The sequence below is a fragment of the Cynocephalus volans genome, chromosome 9 (genome assembly GCF_027409185.1).
Source record: "Cynocephalus volans isolate mCynVol1 chromosome 9, mCynVol1.pri, whole genome shotgun sequence".
Taxonomy (NCBI): Eukaryota; Metazoa; Chordata; class Mammalia; order Dermoptera; family Cynocephalidae; genus Cynocephalus; species Cynocephalus volans.
Window position 1 is genome coordinate 21642699 of NC_084468.1, and position 23455 is coordinate 21666153.

The window sequence follows — 23455 nt, forward strand, 5'->3', positions numbered from 1 at the left end:
GTTAACTGAGACACAGGTGGGTATTGTTATCCTCACTGGATAAAATCCTGAGAAATTGAGGTCTTGGAGAAGTCAGGAGATTTGCCCAAGACCATGTAGTGACCTACTGGCAGGGCTTGATGACCTATGTAACCCACTGCAGCCTGAGTCAGGAAGCTGGCAAGTACATTGAACATGTGCTGGGGTCATTTGGACACTCCCAGCACCTGCAGGGCTATGATCAGTATCAGGGAGATGTTGGAAGTGGGGCACACCAGCAGTGAGCGAGGCTGGCTTCACAGAAAATGCTGGAAATGGCAAGATGAGCTGTCTTTCCTTCTCTTTATTTCCTCCCCTCCTTCCTTTTTTCCTTCCACAAGTATCTGCTAAGTATTTATCAGGTGGTTGCACTGTGCTAGACATTGGTGACCACCCACCACCCTGAGGCCCCCATCCTCAGGAACTCCATTGACTTGCCAGTCATCCCCCACACCACCTCCCCAACTGTAGTTTACCAGCCACTTCCCAACCTCTTTGGGACCAAGGGAGGTGGCAAACCCAAGGGGAGTATGTGACATTTGAGCTGGGCTTTAAAGTATGAGTAGGAGGTCACCGTTAAGCTTAGAGATGCTTCAGGGCATGGAATGATCTGGCAACAGTCAAGAGTTCTATGGAGAGTAGGGGATGTGGTGGGAATAAAGAATACAGGAGAGTCGGCCTCAACTGAGGGACCCGGCTTTCACTCTGCAGGCCCTGGAAAGCCATCCGAGAGCTTTAAGCAAACAAGCAGTATAATCACTTCAGTACTTAGAATGACAACTCCAGGAACTGCATGGAGGAAAGAAGATTCTAGAGCACATTGCATATATTCCAGGGAGAGTGGCTGAGAACCTGGGCCATGTAGGAACGGTGACATGGAGGCCTTATTTAAGGACTTGCTCAAAAGCAGGAAATATGAGCTTTAGTGAACAATTAGACTGGGGAGGGCAGGGTAAGTTGGGAAGAAGAATCAAGGGAGACTCCATAGTTATGCCATTCATTGAGGTTGGATGGAGGAAGGGAAGAGAAACACAAAGGAGTAATATAGGAGGAGGATGAGATCAGCTTAGGGCATGTTGAGTGTGAGGTGCCTGGGGGGACGTGTCCAACAGCCACATGGAGGGATACAGAAGCCCAGCATGTAGGGAAAGAAGAATGGAGTGTCAGAGGCTGCACAGCTAGCTATCCAATAGGTTGAGACCTGAAGAATGACACTAGATGTGGCAATAAGGAGTTTGATCGTGGGTGGCCTTGGCAACAGCATCTTCAGGAGCAAGGAAGTGGTGGAAGGAAGACTCAAGGGGACTAAAATGGATAAGAGCAAGGTAACAGATCTACAGGTCCAGGGCTCCAGTGCTCTCCTCAGCCCTCATCACTGCCCAGCCCCTCACATATACTCCTGCAAGACAGGCTACCTTCCCAACACATCCAGGCAACTTCCACTCAAAGGATACGATGATGCCATCGGTCACCTCCCGAATAAAGACACATTCAGGACCCCAGCGACCTCTACACAGCTACCAGGGCAACTGAGGTCTGCCTAACAAACCATACCTGATGGTCCACTAGGCATCTCCACCAGAGACCAGACAATCTGGGATTTCCCCAACAAGTCTTGCATTTTGCTACCTCTGCATCTTTGCTGTCTCCATTCCTTCTGCCTAGAGCACCCTTCCTTTACAAAATCTGCACTTGCTGAAATCTGCCCAAACTTCCAGGCCCAGGTGCCACCTCCGTCAAGAACCTTCCTTGATCCCCCCATCTAAACTCACCTCCCCTTAACCTGCAGAGCCCTGGTACATCAATGTATGTCATAGTGTAGTGGCCTTATTCCCATTCCCCATCAACACTGGACTGTAAACTTGAGGGCAGCTGTCCCACACAGACTACTTTGTACATAGCAGTACTCAATATGTGTCTGGCACATTGAGTGCTGACCTTCTCTTCTGCTATCCACCCTGTCCCACTGATGCATGCCTGGGCTGTCCGTCACTCCTCCTTCACTTAATACAATGGTAGACCCACTCTGATGTCACTGACTCCTACCTTTGTGCCTGCCATTAATAAAGCCATAGGTGGTAGTCATCAGGGAAATGCAAATTAAAACCACATTGAGATATCATCTCACCCCAGTTAGACTGGCTATAATCAAAAAGACAGAGAATAGCAAATGCTGGTGAGGGTGTGGAGAGAAGGGAATGTTCCTATACTATTGGTGGGACTGTAAATTAGTACAACCACTATGGATAACAGTATGGAGATTTCTCAAACAACTACAGATAGATCTTCCATATGATCCAGGAATCCCACTTCTGGGAATATACCCAGAGGAATGGAAATCATCATGTCGAAAGGATACCTGCACTTCCATGTTCATCACAGCTCTGTTCACAATAGCCAACATATGGAACCAACCTAAATGTCCATCAATGGATGACTGGATAAGGAAAATGTGGTATGTATATACATATATATATGCCATGGAATACTACTCAGCCATAAAAAAGAATGAAATTCTCCCATTTGCAACAACATGGATGAGCTTGGAGAAACTTACGTTGAGTGAAATAAGAAAAGCACAGAGGGATAAATACCACACGTAGTCACTCATAAGTGGGAGCTAAGAGAGAAAGAAGGAAGGAAAGAACAGACCTCGGGATACAAAGTGGAGTGGGGGGGAAGGGGATGGGGAAGGAGGTTGGGGATAACTGGGTGGGGGACATGGGGTATAATCACAATTTGTGGTAATGGACATGCTGCCAGTATGGATCTGGCCATCACATTTTAGCCATGAGTGTTCACAATTTGCTGTGTACCCCAAGAATATTCATAACCAATAAAAAAAGAAAGAAAAGAAGAATATAGTAATAATATTAATAAAGAAATCCCTCCAAAAAATAAAAATAAAAAAATAAAGCCACAGGTGGGCAGGCACATGCATGAATTGATTTCCATAAATGAGGTGTAAAACCAAAGTGGAGATTCTGTAAATGGGCAGAAACTAGGTTGGTGCTGGATGTCCTGTCAGTGCCCGGCCTGCTCTTCTTGAGCCACAGCATGAAGCCTTGTCATTCCAGAGCTCCTGTCTCCTACCCCCTACACAGGTGGTCCCAGTCCCTTCTCTTAGGAGCTCGCTAACTTGTGTAGGAGTTAATATACACACACAGAGAAGGTTCTTCCTTTCTCAGGCAGCACGTAAGTGCTGAACGAGTAGTGGTTAAAGTGAAGCTACATAGGGCAGCAGGATGTAGAACTCACTTCAAGCTTGGTGATCATGCATGATTTCAGGAGGGATGTGGGCTCCTTCCTTAAAGAACTGGCTGTGGTCAAGGAAGAAATGGGAAACCCACTTGGAGGAGGTCAGCATGTGAGAAAATGTGGAAACCAGAAGGCAGGACAGATCTGTTTGGCTAATACAGCAATGAGACAGAAGGCTAAAAAGACAGGTCAAGACCAACTTTAGGAGGGCTCAAATACCAGATTATGGGGAGCCACTGAAGATCTGCGAGTAAGAAGAGCTTCTCAAAAATGACTTTTTTGTTTTAAGCTGATTTAATTGGCTAGTTGTATAGAGGATAGACTGGCTTGAAAAAGATCTGATATCCTGCACAAATTAGGATGTTTGCTGCAATAAAATAGCTTTAAGATAATGGAAATAGCGTAGAGTAGAAGAGGTGAAATGAAAATGGAAAGATTTCAAAATAAAATTAACCAAAGGCTTGTGTTCCTCGGGAACCAGGTATCCCCTGCCACTGGCACGATTTTGCCTGATGGGCCAGAGAGAGGTGCATACTCTCAACCAAGCATAGTTCTGTCACGCAGTACCCAAAGTCCCAGTAGGGTCTTATCGCTGGAAAACCAGGCAGTGAGTAAAAAATGTCATTCACTCTGGTCATTTTCATTCCAGGACTAGCCAAAGTCCTCTCCTAATCTCCACCCAATGTATTTTATTCAATGTGAAACTCATGAAATTAATTTTTAACATAATAAGAGTAGAAATTGTCGATTTTGGAAGCACATATGTGAATTTCCCTGCACAGAAGAGAACATGAATCCCATTAGTTAAAAATAGCAGTTGTGCTCACTTTCCCCCACATACTAATTTTAATAAACTTACTCTGAAATTAGCCTGCTGCTAAGAAGATAGCTGCTCATCAAAAATATTCTCAGTAAGCACTAAGCTTGCCTCGCAAGAGTTCAAGCACTCCCAGGAAACTCTGAACAATGCAGAGTTCTAAATGGAAGTCATTCTCTTCTCACCAGACTCAGTTACAACCCAAACTTCCTGCCATCCCCTGTACCACCACCCTCCAGCCACCCATCAAGGGCCACGTTGGCAGTCTTCCTTTAAAATGTTTCCCATTGCCACCCCTTTTTCTCTATTCCCACTGCTGCTATATCCCCTGATCACTTCATTCATTCAGACATCTAAGCATTCACATATCCTGCATTTATTGAGTACCTACAACTGAGGAAGTACAGTGCTCAGGTTACAAATTAATAACATATGGTCCCTACTCAGTCAAAATTAAGGAGTTATAGTTAGAACAAAATAAAGTTTTCACTCTGTGAACACCAGAGTTTGTGTCCTGAGGTTCGTGCTCCCTGTACTATAAGGTTCACCAGCCAGGCAGAGGGCTAAGCGCTGACAGAATTATTGTGTGAGATCCTCACAATTACAGTACCTATGAGGTAGATACTTTAAGTATCCTATTTAAAGATGAGAGAAACGAGGCTCAGAAAAGTTGCCCTGGGCAGAGATTCCCTCAGCATACATTCCCCTTCTTCTGGCAAATAGACCCCTAATTTTATTTGGGGATCTACCCACCTTCACTCTCAGTCCATGTGGCCTGGGAAGGGCCCTGTGCACCACTCCCGGCCTAAGACAATACAATCTCTACCCTCCTCAGCAATTTCTTGCAGGGTAGGCGAGAGATCTAAGTGGCCGCAATTGGAGTGTCCTTAGGTTTTATGGGATCTGCTACCTGTGGGTCTCGTTTTTCCCCTCTCGCTTGAACTTGAGAAGATGGGAGGCTGAGACTAAAGCCAAGCAGGAAACAGACCCACAGATGAAGAGAAACCATCTGTTTGAGTGCTGAATCCGGCTGTGCCCAAAGCCAGTGCTGTCATGGAATTAACAGTCACATGAGCTCAGTTTCCGAGGGCCATCATAAGAAATTCCCACAAACTGGGTGGCTTTAAAACAACAGAAATTTATTCTCTCATAGTTCTGGAGGTGAGAAGTCCAAAATCAAGGTGTCAGCAGGGCCATATCCCCAACAGGCTCAAGAAGAGCATCCTTCCTTGCCTATCCCTGGCTTTTCGGGGTTGCCGGCAACCTTCGGCATTCCCTGGCTTGCAGCTGCATAACTGCAACCTCTGCCTCTGCCGTCACAGGTCCTTCTTCCCTCTGTGTCGTCACGCTGTCTTCCCTCTGTGCGTCACTGTGTTCCAAATTTCCCTCCTCTTTTAAGGACTCTAGTCACTGGATTAGGGTCCAGCCAGTATGAACTCATCAGAACTTGATTACATCTACAAAGACCCTACTTCCAAATAAAGTCACATTGACAGGTGTGTGTGGTGATGGTGGTGGAGGGGTGTTAAGACGTGGACAACAATCCAACCCACATCAGCCAATCAATTCCCTCTGAGCTTAACCACTTTGGCTTGGGTTTTTGATCATTTTCACCAAGAAAGAGGCAGAACCAAGTTCACCCCCAAGTCTCTTAATATCTTCAGAGTCCAAGTCAACAACTGAAACTCAAAGCTGTGTATTTCCTTAATTAACCACAGGGCCGGACTATATGCCGACTTGACCTCTCTCTTCCAAGAGGCAGTGGCTCTACTTTGGGCAGAGGCCCAGGCTTAACTGTCTTCTGTCTGCCTCACAGCCACTGCATACAACATGCTCAAGGAATATGAGTTTGATTGCTATCTAATTAATTAACCAAAGTTCAAATAGTGAAATTGAATCAGGCATAGCTTGTCATAGAGTGGAAGGCTGAGAGATGACCAGGATTTTTATCTTGGAAATGAACCATCATTGATCGCTTGCATGATTGCATTTCAAGATTTCTCCAATTTTGAAAGCTCACCTCAGGTGGTGATAAGAAGAACATTTGCCCCTCCCCAGACATTTAATTTACAAAATAGAATACCAGCCAGGCTTCTTTCACACGCATGAGTGTGTTGACTTCAGGGCCTGAGAGAAGGCTGTAATTTAGCTTGTTATACTAAAAATATGAATATAAAACTGATCTCTGTAGGATCACTTTAAATGAAAACTGCTTCCTAGAGGCAAGCTGAGGAAGAAAACTGATTGAAAAAGAGCACAGGGCTCTGGGCAGGAAGGGCAATGGAGCAAGGATCCGGGATGGTTGATAGAAACTAGGACTACTTGCAGACGTAGATGGGAGCCCATCAAAAAGCCCATTTGGCCCAGATCAGATGTGCAGTGACATCCTCCCCAATTTCTTCTGCTGGGTCCCCAAACCACCAGCTGGTGACCACACTCTTCCTTAAATGCTACTTGGCTGGGTACCAGACCCATCCCACACCCTTGGAACCTTTGCCAGCCAAGCTTGAGTGGGGAGGGGAGTCGGCTGGGTAGTTCAGTTTGTGAGAAAGGCAGACTTGGGGTTACCCCCTCAGGCACTTTCAAGCAGTGAGTATATTGGTTTCCTGTGGCTGCTGTAAAAAACTACCACAAACTGGGGGATTAAGACAACGGAAATTTGTTCTCTCACAGTATGGAGGCCAGAAGTCTAAACTCAAGGTGTCAGCTGGTTGGTTTCTTCTGGAGGCTTTGAGGGAGAATCTGTTCCATGTTTCTTCAGCTTCTGTTGGCTGCCAGCAACCCTTGGTATTCCTTGGCTTGTAGCTGCATAACTCCCATCTCTGCCTCTGTCTTCATACGGTCTTCCTCTCTGCGTGTCTCTGTCTTCCCACAGCCTTCTTCCCTGGGTCTCTGTGCCTCAAATATCTCTCTCCTTTCTCTTATAAGGACATCAAGTCATTAGATTTAGAACCAACCCTAAATCCAAGATGATCTCATTGCAAGATCTTGAACTTGATTATATCTGCAAAGACCCTTTTTCCAAATAAAGACACATTCACAGCTACTAGGAATTAGGACTTGAATATATCTATTGGGGATTGGGTGGGGGGAAGGGAGTGGGGAACACAATTCAACCCACTGTAGTAAATTTGGAGAGAGACTCAGAAACTTGCATTTTTTGCAGGCCCCTAAAATGACTCTGATGCAGGTAATCAGTAGGCCATACTCTGAGAAACACTGATCCAGTTGCTGGAGATTCAAAAATGAGTAAGACGTGGTTACCTCCCTTGAAGAACCTGCTGTCTAGTTAAAGACGCAGACAAATGAACCAATGATTAAAATACAAAGTGTAGCCTAGTGACCCAAGCAAGGCTTCAGAGTCAGACAGACCAGAGTTCAAATCCTGCCTCTTCCACTTGCCAGCTATAAGGCTCTGAGCCACTGTTTCCTTACCTGCATAATAAGAAATAATGCCTACCTTACACCACTGAGAGAACGAGGCCATGTAAAATGCTTAACATTGAGGATGCACTCAAGAAATAGCCATTTGTTAATATTAAGGGGGAAAGCGAATGAACTCATTTTCACATCCGCCATGGCTCCTGGTTAGGTGCCCCTGGTTAGACCTACATTCCAGGACTTCAATGAATGTTTGTGGAAGGCAAGAAGGCATTACTCTGGAGAAACTCAGCTGGGATGGGTAAGATAACTCCTGAAAGACCTATTTCAGGATTCTCTGACTTATTCAACAAGCATTTATTGAACACCCGCTGTGTATGGAGCTCAGTGTATATAGGCACTGGGAACAGAGAGCCAAATAATACATACAGCCCAGTGAGGAAAGCCATTGTTATGATACCATATGGTCAGTGCAAGGCAGAGTAAGGCCATGCAATATTGCACTTGATCACATTCCATCCTTTAGTATGCACTTATTGTTTATTTTGTGACTTTCCACCCAGACTAGACCTGTAAGCCCCAGGAGTTCCTTAAGGGCAGGAGGGTTTCTCTGTCTTGTTGACCACCGAATTCCAAGCAATGTACCTGACTCCTAGTAGGCATTTGATACATATTTGTTCAAGTAGTGAATATTCTACTGTCATTTCAGAGCCAGACACTAGAATTCTACAGAAACCCACCTCCAGCCTCCTTGACTACTACATATGATTTTGATGAGCCCTGAGACAAGGTCCCCAGAGGATCTGTCCCTTGACATAAAGCCTGACAGTTGGAGGCGATGGAGGCAGGTTGCCATACAATGTACAGTAATACTGCACAGTTAGGAGAGCCTTTCAACTACTAGACCAATGCTAAACAAATGAAACTAGGGCAGAAGCTATAACATCTCATTCTTCTTCAGAAATACAATGTGCTGCACACACTGGCCATTAGTACTGGTATCAGACTGACCTGGAGACCTAGAAAACCATTAAAGGAGAAAAACTATAGGGCTTGCCTCCCAGCACCTCACGCGGGAGGGAAAAGAGCAAACCAACGCACTCTGCAGCGTGTGCTCCAGGCTGGCCTCGAGGTGGAGGACGGCCCTCAGGAGGGAGAGAAGACAGAATTTCCCTGGGATGGCAGCATGGCTGAGTAACGAGGGCAACTGCCAGCACAAATGGCGGTAAGTCAGGACAACTTCCCTGCTTACCTGGGAGAGGGAGACATCAGCATCCCTCTCACCTGAGGGCAGACTGAAGAGGTATTTAGCACGGGAGTCTGAAAGCGGACCCCAGGGCTAAGCTGATGACAAAATAGGTGAGGGAGGGGGCATAGTGTTCTCTGCTTCCACAGATCGAGTCACCTCTGCACCTGTGTTTCACTCCTTTGCTAAATGGCCTCAGCACCTCACCCATAGCAGGCCCTCAGTAAACACGTGTTGTTGAAGTGACTGAATGAACAGCTGCGGAGCACCCGGAACTCCCCCCACGCAAGCCCCGCTGCAGGTAGTTCCACCTGGCCCAGGCGTCACCCCAGGGCACCACCTTTTCATTTCAGGGCCAGGCGTCCAATCGCTTGGCTCCACAACAGTGGTGACCAGGCAGGCAGGTGGGGCTTGGCTCCCGCTCCTCCCGGATCCCGGGGCTCTCTCTCCAATCCAGAGCCAAACCCGGCGTGGGGACAAGGCCCCTCCCCAAAGGCTGGCACCCGATGGCGCGGAAGAAAGGGGTGCCCACGGGGACGGCAAAGCGCGGGAGGAGGCGCGCACCCGGCTCGCGCGGTGGCAGGCAGCGCGCCGCGGCCACCAAGTGCGCGCCCCCCGCGCGTCGCTGCCGTGGCCTGGCCTGCGTGGGGGCCGCGGGTCCGGAGCTGGCGGCCGCCCGGGCCGGCCCATCCCGCCTGGCCGGGGCCGGGCCTCACCTCGCTCACGAGCCCCTGCCAGTCGCTCTCGGTGCGGTCGCCGTTCATGGCCGCCTCCTCCACGCGCGGGCCGGCTGCATGGACGCCCCTTCCTCCTCCTCCTCCTCCTCCCGCCGCGCCGCCGCCCGGGCCCCGCGCGGTCCCGAGAGGGCCCGGAGCCTCCGAGCCGCCGCCGCCGCCGCCGCCGCTGCCGCCCGCGCTCTTGACTCCACGTCAGCCTCCGCCGGAGGACGGGGAGGAGGAGCCGCGGCCGGCCCGGGCCGCAGCCGCAGCCGCAGCCCCGGCCCCACCCGGCCCGCCCGGGGCCCCCGCCTCATGGAGAAGGGGCGGCCGCGCTCTCAGCCCCCGTAACCTCTGACCCCATAATCAGTGCTCTCCCGGGCGGGGGCGGCCTCCGCCGCAGGTCTGCGACCCCTGCAAGAAGCAAGTCCCCATATCCCGCTCTCCCTGACCCCACCACGACTCCCACCACGAGAATGTCAGCTGCACGGGGGAGGGCGGTTTCCTTTGTTCACCCTTTGGCACAGTCCTGGCACACAGTAGGTGCCCTACAAATATTTGTCGAACGAATGAACCGCATACATATATATATATTTTTAAGTATCAGCTGTCATAAATAGAAAGCAAATATAAAGATCGAAAATAAAACATTGAATAAGAAATAGAGCTAAAAGCTCTGAGTATGATGCTTAGCGTTGAGTCAAGAGAGATGTTAAAGACACACTGGTATCAAACTGAGACTTTCTGCTAAGAGGATGGACTAAAAGGGAATTAGGGGGAAGGTGTATCTCACACAGGAATCATTATTATTCAAGGTGGTGCTTCTGTGCCACTTAAAATCCCCCCATGGACCACTACTGTTGAAACTTGTAGAAACATTACCTGTTTTAGAAATTGTGAACCAGTTTTACAGTTGTGGAAGCATCACAGCCAACGTTGATCTATATTTTTTTAGCCCCTGTTGATCCTGGAGATGGATGTCATTCCCATTTATCAGATGAGAAAATTGAGGCCTGAAAAATGGAGAAACAGAGACTCAACTAGGACTTCAGGCTCTTGGAAACCTGAAAATGAAGTATCACACCTGGGAGTTGGAAATATTGAACTCTATTCTTGGCCTTGTTTTGGTGGCATGGTAGATTGTTTTCACAATGGTGGCAATAATTCCCCTTCCTTGTTCCTGCCATTGTCTCTAAACTTGGCTTTGGACTCAGTCCTGTGACTTGCTTTGGCCAAAGCAATGTTGGAAAATGTGCTTCAAAAAGAGGCATGGAAAGCACTTGTGCAGTGGGGCTTATTCTTGCTTACCGCCCTTGAGAACCTGTGATCACCACGATGGAAACAAGCCCAGAATAGCTTGCTGGATGCTGTAGGACTCCCAGCCAACAGCCAACCAACCAACCAACCACCAGACATGTGAGTGAGGCCACTGTCCCCACACTGACCACAGGTGCATGGGTAAGCCCAGCTGAGACCAGCAGAACTACACAGCTGAACCTTTCCCAATTTGTTGAGCCACAGGATCACGTACTGAATAAAAAGTTGTTGTTTAAATCCCTAAGGTTTGGGGTGGTTGTTATGTATCAACAGATAACTGATATAGATGGTGACACTACGTGAAGGGCCTGGATGGCATGACCTCTTCCTGGCAGGAATAGCACAGAAGTCTGAAAGTGAACTTACTTAAGACAACAGTCCCTGACATCATAACTTGTTGGGTCCTCATCCAAAGAAGATTCTACAACAGACTCTAGCAGGCCAGGGGCTATGAGAAGAAGCCAGTCTACTAGTCAGCACATTGGTTTTGTGCCTGTTTTATACAAATTCTATACAGTCACCCCTTGGTATCCATGGGGGATTGTTTCCAGGTCCACCACCCCCAATACCAAAATCGGCAATGTTCAAGTCCCTTATATAAAATGGCATTGTATTTTCATATAACCAATGCACATCCTCATGTATATTTTAAATCATCTCTAGATTACCTATAATACCTCATGCAATGTAATGCTATGTAAACAGTTGTTATACTATATTTTTAATTTGCATTATTTTAATTATTGTATTATTTTTATTTTTATTTTTTCAAATATGTTGCATCCATGGTTGGTTGAATCCATGTCTGCAAAAACCACAGGCATGGAGGGCCGCCTGTACTCATCCTGGGGAAGTTCCAAAACATTCCAGCCCATGATCCTTGTCTTGGAGGGTTTGAAAACTTTGCCATCAAGGGTTTGCAAACTAAAGCTCTAGAGTACAAGAAAAGAAAAAGAGGGGCTACAATGCAGCCAAAGCTTCTGGTTGTCTGATCATTCTGGGCAACCGAAATCATTCTATTTTAATCCAAGGACGTAGAAAGACGGTCATTCCTGAGCTGACCGTCTAGGGTTAATTAGCTCAGTGCCAAACACTATTTCCTAACAGCCTGAAGTCTGGTGCCTAAAAACTAATATACTGCCTGCCAGTATATTGCCCTCTGGCAAACCATCTGGTTTCATTCTGACCTGTCAATGAAATAGACTGTAGGACGAGTGGACAGAACTTGGTCCATCTGTCTTCTGCTGCCTCCCTGTTTGTGCCTTGCTCTCTGCTGGCATTCAGGTGGGAAAGCCCCTCCCGGTTATCACACTTAGCTGAGGCTCTCAGTACTACTGCTGCTCCAGAGCCTTCACTGGTATTTCAGGAAGCAGGACAATCAATGAGTTGTTGGGAGCCAAGGAATCTTCACATTAGAGACTATGTACCTTTAAGACAACTCTCTCCGCTACTCCATTTCCCCTATTTGCTTTCCTTCCCTGAAATAAGGCAGATGGTTATTAAGGTACTTTTTTTTAAACTGGGGTGAAAAATCAAAGAGTGGCAAGCCTCTGCCCTCCCCAGCATGCAGAGAAACTTTCAACTCACTTAAAACAGCATCTCTAGTTGCCTGGGTTTTCCTTGGAGGTTTCATGCCCCAAGTGCCAGCTCAAACCTGCTTAGCTTGTGAGATGTGATGAAATCACAAACCAAGGCAACATAGCTGCAAGCGATTCTTTTTTATCTCTTTTCATTTATGTAGCCTGACATTGAGTAATAATAATAATTAAATGCCGTTTAAGCTTTTAGGCACCTATACCAGAAAGCCTCTAGATACCTCATCAACAGCAGCCCAGGCTGACAAAAACAAAGCTAATTATTTTGTGGTTAACTTTTTCCAAAGAAAAAATAAAACCCCTCACCAATACCTCTGATAACAGCAGTACATTAAATGTCCCCTCTGACAGTCCATTTGCACAGGACCAATTTAAAACCAGGTGCCCTTGTCTTAAATTTGCCACTGTGGCATAAAGTATTGAAACATTGGCTTTAGCATCTATTTTCACATTTCCTTAGCTTTCTGAAAAATCATCTCTCGGGACCCAATTTCTCCGAATATATTCATAGCCCCAGGGCGAGTTTTATTGATTTATTTATATGTACCTATAGTGTTAGAAGAATGTGCTTAGATAGTTTTGAATGATGCTTTTGACTTTTAAACGTTTGAGAGGGTTTTAGATGTGGAAACTCCGAAATAGCTTAATCTCAGAATTGAACCTGCACATACTGATGAAAACAAAACAAAACAAAATCTCAGGAGAAATTGGGAAAGAGAAGATGACTTCACCTTATTGTTAGACACCTAAGCCTCTCATTACGGGTTCTCCATTGACTTGCAGGATGACTCTGGCTGAGTCCCAACAGCCCGACACATGGGAAAGCCCAAAAACTTTTGATACAACTTCTCCAGATAATATTTTCAGTTCAATTCTGGCTGCCCAGGCAAAATTCTGTCTGTCAGAGTTTCCATTAAGTGAAACTAAGCAGATCTCCAGTAGAGATTTTGGCATAGCTTTTCTCTGAACTATATAGTTGGGGCAATGTTCACGACCCATCCTCTCCCCAGTCACTTTTCTCCTGCCTGAATTAAGAAACCCAATCTGGGAAGAAAATGTCATAATGACTGTGGTCCCTAATGGTATATATACAAGGATATTTCAAAAAGTCATGGAAAATTAAAAGATAATATGAATCTTTCCATGAACTTTTTGAAGTACCCCGTGTGTGTGTGTGTGTGTGTGTGTGTGTGTGTGTGTGTGTGTGTGTGTGTGTGTGTGTAATTTTTTAAATTACCTCCAAATGAGCCAAGGTCCTCAATTCTTGCTTTTGTCAAGGGAGGACCATTTTAAGAGGTTCTGCCGGGAGTTCCCATGGTCTGGTTGCTAGATGAGTTCACTTGCTCTTGACTTTAACCAGAATCAGGGGACTGCAGGTGCCAGTGCTCACTGCAGCTAGGCCTCCTGCAGAACCCTGAAACCTGAGGTCCCCTAGGCTACTGGCCTCAATTCTGTAAAAAAAGAAGCCTCCCTCTCTTTCCCCTACCCAGGCATATTCTGCAAGGGACCCTATCCATCATTTCTTTACAGACGGCCAGCAGCCAGACACCAGATGGGGGCAGACACCAGATGGGGGCAGATGGGGGATTCTGACAGGGTTCCTGACTCAGAGCAACCTGTGGCTCTCCCAGCCCCTTGAAATCCCAGGTCTTCTCGCCCCCGCCACCCTCCCTGCCCAGCAGCAAACAATCAGCTTCGCTCTGCTCCCCTTCTGCCCCACTCGCTGCCAATCAGCTTGTCAGTGGGGGGTGGAAGGAAGTTGCACTCCCTGCTGAACCTCCACAGAGGTGTTCAAATGACTGAGTAGGGCTAATGACGGCCTGGCCAACCGGGGACTGCAATTGTCATCCTAAGGAAGTGGGGGGGGGGGGGGGGGGGGGGCGGGGACGACACTGAGATGTCAGGAAGGAAGGAGGGTGAGGCAGGGCCAAGGCACCTGATGAGAGGCCAGAAGACAGAGAACTGAGGGGAAAGAGTGGAAAACCTCGGGCACCAGGGCTGGTGGGGAGAATGGATTGAGATGTCGCCCATGGAAGGAGTTCAATGGAAAAGAGACAGGGAAAGTCACACCACTCTCAGATTATTCAGATTTGTTGTACTTATTGATAATGTATTTCTTCTGCGTGGGGGGATATGATTCAGCACAAATTTGATGTTAATTTATGGAAATGCAAATGCGGAGAGGCTGCAGGCCGGTGCTGCTGGGGTTGGCAGCGCGGCCCTCCTCGAGGCCGAGGTTACTGCTCCCTGGACTTGGGGAGCTGAAAATAGAAACATCTGACTTGGGAGCCACCGGCCTCTCCTGCAGGCCAGGGGAGGGACCGACCCTGCCACTCCGGAAGGCTTAGAGGAAGAAAAAAAAAAGCCTGATAAATGTCTAAAATAAGATCACCTACATTGTCCTCCTAACTAATTTTTGTCTTAGGGTGGGGGACAGTTTTTACCCAGCAGATATGGATGGACTTATTTCAATGGAAAAGGAAAAGAAAGAAGAGAATTAACATTATCTAGGACTAGATGATGATGATGTATACACAGAATTCACTAGTGAAGTAACAGAAATCCTTCTGCATTATGAAAGAATAATGGAGCTTGGGGAAGGGAAAAAAAAGAAGGAAAACAATTTGATGGAGAGGGTGAAAAGGTGGCAGTCCACATAAATGGCCAGCACTGGTAAAATATTTATTGTCCATTAGGCTGTCCTTCAGAAACTGGATGTTGATTTTTATCTCCCGCCTCATAGCGACCCGGTCATGGCATTTATCTAATGATGTGTGTCTCCCAGTCGGTAGCAGCCTCTCTAGCCTGGCTGTGACCAAGACAGCACATGGAATCTTTCACAGTTTGAGAACTGCCTCTCCGGGCCAGGCCTTGCTCTGCAACTTGCAATTGCATTGAAATAGGAGATTCAAGACACCAAGATGCAATCTTGGGTCAATGGGTTTTATTGTCCCTTCACTTCTGTTAAACACAAATATTACTGGCACTGGTTTCTGCCTTTGGCCAAAGCTGCAGTTCCTTTCAGTATCCAAACTGTGCTGGGGCCCTGAGCTGCCAAGGCTCTCTTGGTCTGGGGGTAGACAAAGAGGAAGTTGTCTGCAGCCCATACCCATGATCTGCAGGTGGGTTTGGGCACCTGTTTCAAAGGATCGGAGTGCTCTGATCACTTTTATTACCTCTGTGGTACAGAAATTGTCAGCCCTTGGTGACACCGATTGAAATGCTTTGACCTCATTCAGTCAAATTTCTCTTTGTTTTCTTATAGAAGCTCCAAATGGCAAGTAAAGTATGATTTCTAAATAGACGCTGTCAGCAAGGGTGTTTGCATGCTTATCGTGTTTCCTGCAAGTGCATCGAGCGGCTTACCCTAGGGAAGGAGGCACAGGTATGCCCCTTCTGTGTCCACGTACACCATAGTGGTTGCCATTTATTAACCCATTTGTTCCCATGAGACAGGAAAAGCAATCTTAACGTGCTATAAGAGAGCCTTAGCAGGGTCTCCTTTAACATGCAGGGTCGTTTGTTCACTCAACAAGCTCTTTTTTTTGCTGGCCAGTATGGGGATCAACCCCAGACCTTGGTGTTATCGGCAGCATGCTCTAACCAACTGAGCTTGCCAGCCAGCCCTCAACAAGCATTTCGTGAGCTTATCCCATATACTGAGTTAGGTTGTGGGGATGACAACCAGGCTAAGACCCAATCCTCTGCCCTCAAGTCTCTTAAAGTGTTGTAGCCATGTTCCCAAGCAGCTTAACACTGCAGAAACATGGAGAGACCTTCCAGAATTGGACTCTTCAGTTATGATGTGACACACAGTCAGCCTTTCTAGTAACTGGAAATAAATCATGAAAACTAGATACATTTGGTACGCTTAAAAATAGTTAAAATAGTAAATTTTATGTTGTATATGCTTTATGGTAAAAAAAAAAATCCTTGAGGGAAAAAAACTGAAAAAAAAGTTTGAAAACCAGGCATATTTGGAAAGCTGTAAAAGGACAGGATTGAAGACTACAAACATCACAGAAAGCATGAATTACGCTAGTTTACTCACTAAATCCCAAAACATTTGCAAAAGAGAAATCAGTGACCCCTTGGTAAGGTGAAGGAAGTAGTATTTAAGAAAGGGGGCAGTGATTTGGAACAATGCATATGGAAGCTAGAGCACCTTAACCTCTCTGTGACTTAGTGTCTTCATGTCTGCAATGGGCAGATTGGGCCAGATGATTTTGAAGGCCTGTGACTCTGTGAAATTAATTTTACATTTGTGTGGGACTCTGTACAAAAGGGTAATGAAGGTACTGTTACTGTCATTCAAGAAAGATTACAGCAGTTTAGAATATTAGAAGTATAAGGGATCTTGGCGATCTGGGCCTTTATTATACAAGAAAAGAAATAGAGACCCAGAGTGATAAAGCAGTGTACTCGAGGTCACACAGCATGTTAGGGACAGAGCTGTGGCTAGAACCCAGAACTTCAAATTCCTGTGCCCTGGCTCCTTAACAATTAGAAGTTGAGAATATTTGAAGTTCATGAACAGCAGAATTCTGGTTATCTATCACTATGCAACAATCCACCCAAAACCCAGTGGCTTAAACCTCAATTTCTTTTCATCTCTTGTGGTTTTTGCAGGTTGAATGAGCTCAACTGGGTGGCTCCCATGTGGACTGTCCTGGGTGGATGTCAGACAGAGGCTGGGGCTGTGGTTATCTGAAGGCATGGGTGAACTGGACACCCTAGACATCTCACTCACATGGCCGGCAGTCTGTTGCTGCTGGCCGTCAGCTGGGAGCTCAGCTGACACTGTCCACTGGAGCACCTACTCACGTCTCTCCATGCTGGGCTTCCCATAACACGGCAGCTTCCTGAGAAAGCTTCCCACAACATGGCAGCTGAGTTCCCAGGGGAGTTTCCCAAAGGGCTAGTGTTTCAAAGGAGAAGAAGTGGAAGTTGCCAGTCCTCTGAAAGCCTAGCTCTGGAACTGGCATAGAATCACTTCAACCATATCCTATTTTTCAAAGCCATCACAGGCAGGTCAGCCCAGATTCAAGGGGTGGAGGAATAGACCGCACTTCCAGATGGAGATACAGTGGATCCATGTGCATACAGGGAGGGATTTGATGGTGGCCATCTTTGGAGACAAGCTACAAATCCTGACTTGCACCACAAATTATTCTTTTGTGCCCTGTTTGGGAAAAAAATACTGGGCAAATATTAACCAAGCCTGAAACTTTTGCTTTAGTAGAAAATTTGAATTCAGGCCTCAATACATGTTTTTTGGTAGTTTGGTTTGGTTTGGTTTAGTTTAGAACCTACCAGTTCAGGAATCACTTGAGCTAAAAACCATGGCATAGGAGAGTCCCTAAAGAAATAGTCACTGAGGAATGTATGAGGACATCTAATGTGGAAAGGAACGTGGATCCATCAATGTCAGGTATTGAAATATTGGAAGATTCTTCAGTCTTTGAGCAGAGGGAAGTAGAAAAGAGTCTCTCAGTTCTGCTAAAAATAAACTCCTGAGGGCAGGGACTGTGCCATATTCACTACTATCCCTAGTGCCCAGAAAAGTGCCTGGCATATAGAAGGTACTTAATAAATGTTTGTTGTGCTCAATTTAAATACCATTCTTCTCAATAAAAATATAAACTAGCATTTAATGAGCACTTGCCATATGCCAGGTACTTTTCTAAACACTTGACATGTGTCACCTCATCTGATCTTCACAAAACTATATAATTATCTGTAATTATCCCAGTCAGATATTCAGCAGGTAAAAGCCAGGAAGGCCCTATTGGTCGCTGAAATGTTAAAATACTTCCATACAGATGGGTAATTAACAGCTGCTCTGAACCCCTTGAATGAACTCCCTACCCTTATACCTCTCCCCACTGAACACTTCAGACTAGGAGAGACCCAAGCAGGCACTTCCCAGGAGCCTCCCTTGTCCCTGAGATCCCTCTACAGCCCTGCCACAATGGCTCCCAGCTTCATGTGTCTCCGTGGCCTGAGCTGACAGGACTCTAAAGAGAGAGAAAGACCCCTGGTACAGGTGGTGCTGGTACCTCAGCAGGTAAATGCTTGTGTCCTCAAGAGCTAATGTTCATGCATTTTGTGAGCTGTTGAATATTTGGCACCCTGATTATCCACAATTGAGAGAAAAGAGAGCTGAGGATTTTGAAAGATTTTTAAATGACTCGGCCAAAGTCACACAGCTGGTAAGGGATAGATCCAGGACCAAACTGCCACCCAAACCAATGCACCTTGCTATTGTGCTATGCCACTGTATTAGTTTGCTAGGGCTGTTTTGATGAAGGACCCCAGACTGGGTGGTTTAAACATTGAGAATGTATTGCCTCACAGTTCTGGAGGCTAGAAGTCTGAAATCAAGGTGTCAGCAGGGTTGGGTCCCTTCGAGGGCTGAGAGAGAAGAATCTGTTCCAGGCCCCTCTTCTTGGCTTGTAGATGGCTGTCTTCTCCCTGTGTCTCTTCACTTCATCTTCCCTCTGTGGGTGTCCGTCTCTGTGTCCAAATTTCTCCCCAGTCATATTGGATAAGGGACCCATCCTACTCCAGTATGACCTCAGCTTAACTAATTACATATGCAATGACCCTATTTCCAAATAAGTCCACATTCCAAGGTATTAGGAGCTAGGGTTTCCACATATAAATTTGAGAGGGGCACATAATTCAACCCAAAACAGCTACACTTTTTCAGTGAGATTTCCCCCATCTTTTCATAGAAAATTATCTAGAGAAAATTCACATTGTATAGGTCTACTACATCCCAATGAATGCTCAACCATTCCCAAGTCACAACTGGGATGAATTGGTGCTGACTCAGTGACATTTACTCTTCCCTCATGCAATTCATATCTTTCTATTGTGCCAGCCCCTTCTGATATCTAGTTGAAGGCAGTCAGACGGGGTATTTTTGACTCATTTTTATTCTTTTTCATGCTTTTTTCAACGTCCTTATGCTCACTGCTGTTTCTACAATCAGTGGCTGGCACATTAGCCAGATCCCGTCCCTTCAACAGTTTAGTGAATGCTGCAGCTTGAGAGATCCTGGAACTGCTATTCACATGTGATGAATCCCTTCTTAGTTCCCTGGAGATACTACAAAGGATTTCCCCAGTGAGTGCTATCGGCAGCTATCGCCTTCGGAACTTTTCTCTCACCGGGGGCTTCTGCTTTATTCTGAGTATGTGAGACAGTTGTCTGGTTTTCTTTCATACTCCTTGGAAATACACAGTAACCTTGGTTTCAGATGCAGTGTCCTCGGACTTGGAAACTCATTGGACCAAAAATGTCTACATCTTATTTTTCCCCTTAGATTTTCTTTTTGTATTGATTTTCCATTTTTAGCACAAGATTGATCACCAGCAAAATACCAATTTACATACAGATTCTGCTAAACTCAGCATCCTATATACTTGGGACTTTTTCATCCATAAACCAATTTTTTAAAGAGAGAGATTCTATTATCAGAAGCATCCCTGATGACACTCAAGATGGTCTATAGGGAACAAATTCAGGAGGACCACAGCCTGGTGGGGTAAGCTTAGCTGATTTGTGAGTATAATAACCATTCAGACAAGGTCGCAGGTTGATACCCATAGGGGCAGGTTAATATTTTGCTTAGTTCTATAGCCATGAGCCTAAATTGCAAACCTTGGTCAGCTATCTTACAAGTTTATTCAATTAACATTCAACAAATACTTTTTGAGTACCTACTGTGTGCCAGGCACTGTTTAGCTACTTTATTTACTGCATAAAGAAGAAAATAAGAAAGACATAGACCTTGTCTTCATGATGGGTATAGTATAATGAATAAGTAGATATTAAACAATTATGCAAATCATTATTTTATCGCCAAGGTGATAAATGCTATTAAAGGGGAAAAAAAAAAAAAAAAAAACCGGGCTGCTATGAGAGTATATAATAGGAAATCTAAGTTAAGGGTCATTGAAAGCCAGACCTGAAAGATGTATATAAGTTAGCTTGGCAGGAAGATTGGCTGAGGAATACCACCCAGGCAGAGAGAACAGCGTGAGAACAAAACAACTTGATAAAGATTAGTGTGACAGAGGATAGAAAATAGGGAAGAGTATGACAGGATATCAGTCAGAGGGAGGACTAGAGCCTCAGCCATGTTAAGAAAGTTGGAATTTTATCATACATGCACTGGGAGCCTTTGAAGTGTTCATTAGGATTAAAACTAAGCTTCAGTAACAAAAAGGCCCAAATATTCAGTGTCTTGACTAAGAATTTAATTTCTCCTTTGCATGACAGGTTGGCAGGGCAACCCTGCTCCCCCGGGCCATTCAGGACCCTAGGTTTCTTATGTATTGTGATTCTTCCTTCATCCCGGATGCTGTCGTCAAATGCAGGTTTGCAGCTGGGTTGCTGGCCCAAATGTGTTCTAGCTCGTGGGAAGGGAAAAAGGTCCAGGCAATTCCCTTTTAAGTCAATGAGAGGAAAGTGGCACATGCCACCTCGGCTCATATTCCATTAGTGAGAACTAGTTACATGGCCACACACTGCTACAAAAGAGGCTGGGAAGCATACTTTCTAGCCGAACGGCCATGTGCCCAGGTGGAAGACAACAGATTTGGCATGTGGCAAACAGCACCAGTCTGACCCAAGAGGTTTTAAGCCCTAAGGATCTCAAGTCTTTGTAGCTGAAGAAGTACCTGTGAAGTCACTTATACCAAATTCTTCATCTTCCAAATGTGAAAACAAAATCAGGTCCAGGGCTCCAGTTATTATCACTGTGTAGCAAACCATTCCAAACTTAGAGGTGTAAAACACATTATGTTCATAGATTCTGTGTTCAAGAATTAAGAAAGGGCATGGCAGGATCAGTTGCTCTGCCCCATGATGCATGGAACCTCAGCTGGGAAGGTTTAAAGGCAGGGGGTGGCTCAAAGTCTGGGGGCTGGAATCATCCAAAGGCTCATTCTTTTGCATGCCTGACAACTAGTCTGGGAGGACTCAAAGACTAATACCATTGACAAGAGTGCCTACATGTGGTCTCTCCATGTGGCTTTTCTTCCTCCCAGCATAACAGTCTCAGAGTAGTAAATCTCTCATGTGGTGCTGTGGAGTTGCAAGAGGACTATACTAGTGAAAAACATAGGAACTACACTGCCTTTTGTGATCTGTTTTTGGAAGTCATTCAGCATCACTTCCACCATTTTATTTATCTATTTTCTTTGTGGCTGGCCAGTATGGGGATCCAAACCCTTGACCTTGGTGTTATCAGCACCACACTCTATCAAGTGAACTAACCCACCAGTCCCTACATTTTTGTTGTTGGTGTCGTGAATGATCAAAAACTTGTCCAGGCTTCACCTCTCAATGGGAGAAGTATCAAGTTTACATTTTAGAGGAGCTTGTGGAATGGAAGAAATGGTTGCAGTCATCTTTGGAAACTGCAACCTTCCACAGTGGCCACACCCACTGACCACACTACCCATCACACATGCAAATGGAATCATCTCTCTGCCGAAATACCCAAGTCTCATTCCATTACCACATCAGTTGTAAATCCAGAATCTCATTATTTAAATCTTGACCAAGTGTGGATAAGGCACAGGTTTTTTTTTTTTTTTTTTTTTGGTTAATTTCCTTAAGTATCATTCCTCTTTATCTGTATATCTGTGAACAAAAGAGATGAGTTATCTGTCCCCCATACCAGCAGCATACAATAGTAGGGCTGGCATCAGGTAACTGCTATCAACACCTTTGTTCAAAACTAGGGAAAATGGAAGGCTTCGGTAGTTACTGGTCCATAACAATTTTGAAATCTGGGCACAGCCTAGGACTCAGTCCTATTCTTAGGGATTTTTATTGTTTGTTTTTGTGGCTTTTGGTTCTGCCTTCATAGTTATCTTTCCTTTTCTGTAAGAAATTACTTGTGTAGGCAATTTAATAGCCATTTTAGTTTGTTTCTTGCCCTTCAAAGATTGGGTGTTAAAAGCCCTATTTTCATTTTATACTGTCTCTGTTCCTCTCAGTCAGAAATGACATAATTACTTTTAAAAAATCTTTGTATTTTTTACTGTGTATCAATATGTAATCTACTTTATTAGATAAAGCCATACCTACACATCTCTTTGAGTCAGATGCTTCTCTATCTTGAGCCTTTGTGTGACTATTGTGGGACAGTGCCCTCAAGATTCTTTGAAGTCTTATTTTTTAATGAAGAGGATCTACAAGGCACACACTAAAGATCCTTAGGAGGACTTTTATCTTCCTGGAAGATTCCCTGAAGTAGCACTGTAGATCTTTACTGATATTTAAACAAAGGATCTTATAGCCTCACCCTGAATTTGTATTTTCCCAGAACCCACTTCTGATTTTGAGACCATTTCCTGGCTGAAACGACTGTTCTGGGACATTTCTGTAGCCTCTAAATTATACTTCAACACTTTTTTATTTCTTCTCTAGTTTATCTCACTCCTGTCTCATTTTTCATGGGCAGCTAGAAGCCAAGCAACACCCTTAATATTCTGCCTAGAAATCAAGTTTAACACGTATATTTTCTATTTTTTACATGATCACAGGGAACAGTTTTGCTGGACTTTCTTCCATTCCATAACAAGGATCTCCCTTCCCTTGGTTTCTGATAATATTTTTCTTAGTTTCCTTTAGACCCTAATCAACACTTTCCTTAAGGCCCTCCTAGATTGTCCTATCTACCCTCAGAAGGGACTTCCAGAGCCCATCTTCCCTTATGTAACAGTGTTAATGCTACATGTTTTAGTTTTTTGTTACTGTAGCCTCCCAGTTCCAGGTTCCAAATTTCTGTTCCAATTTTTCTGTTTCTATTGCTGCCAATTCTATTTCTATTTCTTCCAAACTTAGTGGCACAAAATAACCATATTACTATACTCACAGTTTATATGGAATTCAGAAAGGGCACAGCCAGGAAATCTTATCTCTTGCCTGTCTGTGATCTCAGTTGAATATACCTGAAGGCTGAGAGTGACTTCATGACTGGGAGTTTGGATCCTCTGAAGTCTTCTTCAATCATATGTCTGGCACCCAGGCTGGAAGAACTTGGAGACTAGGTCTGTTGACTCAAGTATCTATGCATGGCTGCTCC

At 45.3% G+C, this 23455-nt stretch overlaps 1 protein-coding gene across 1 annotated transcript in view; it reads right to left on the reverse strand.

The window, feature by feature from the left end:
* The window catches only part of CCDC149 (coiled-coil domain containing 149), a 93161-nt gene extending 83565 nt beyond the window's left edge, over positions 1-9596 (reverse strand). The window contains exon 1 of the mRNA XM_063108179.1: positions 9437-9596. Within this exon, the coding sequence (XP_062964249.1) occupies positions 9437-9484 (48 nt within the window). The 5' untranslated portion in view covers positions 9485-9596. The remainder of the gene's footprint in view (positions 1-9436) is intronic.
* Between the last annotated feature and the right edge of the window lie 13859 nt (positions 9597-23455).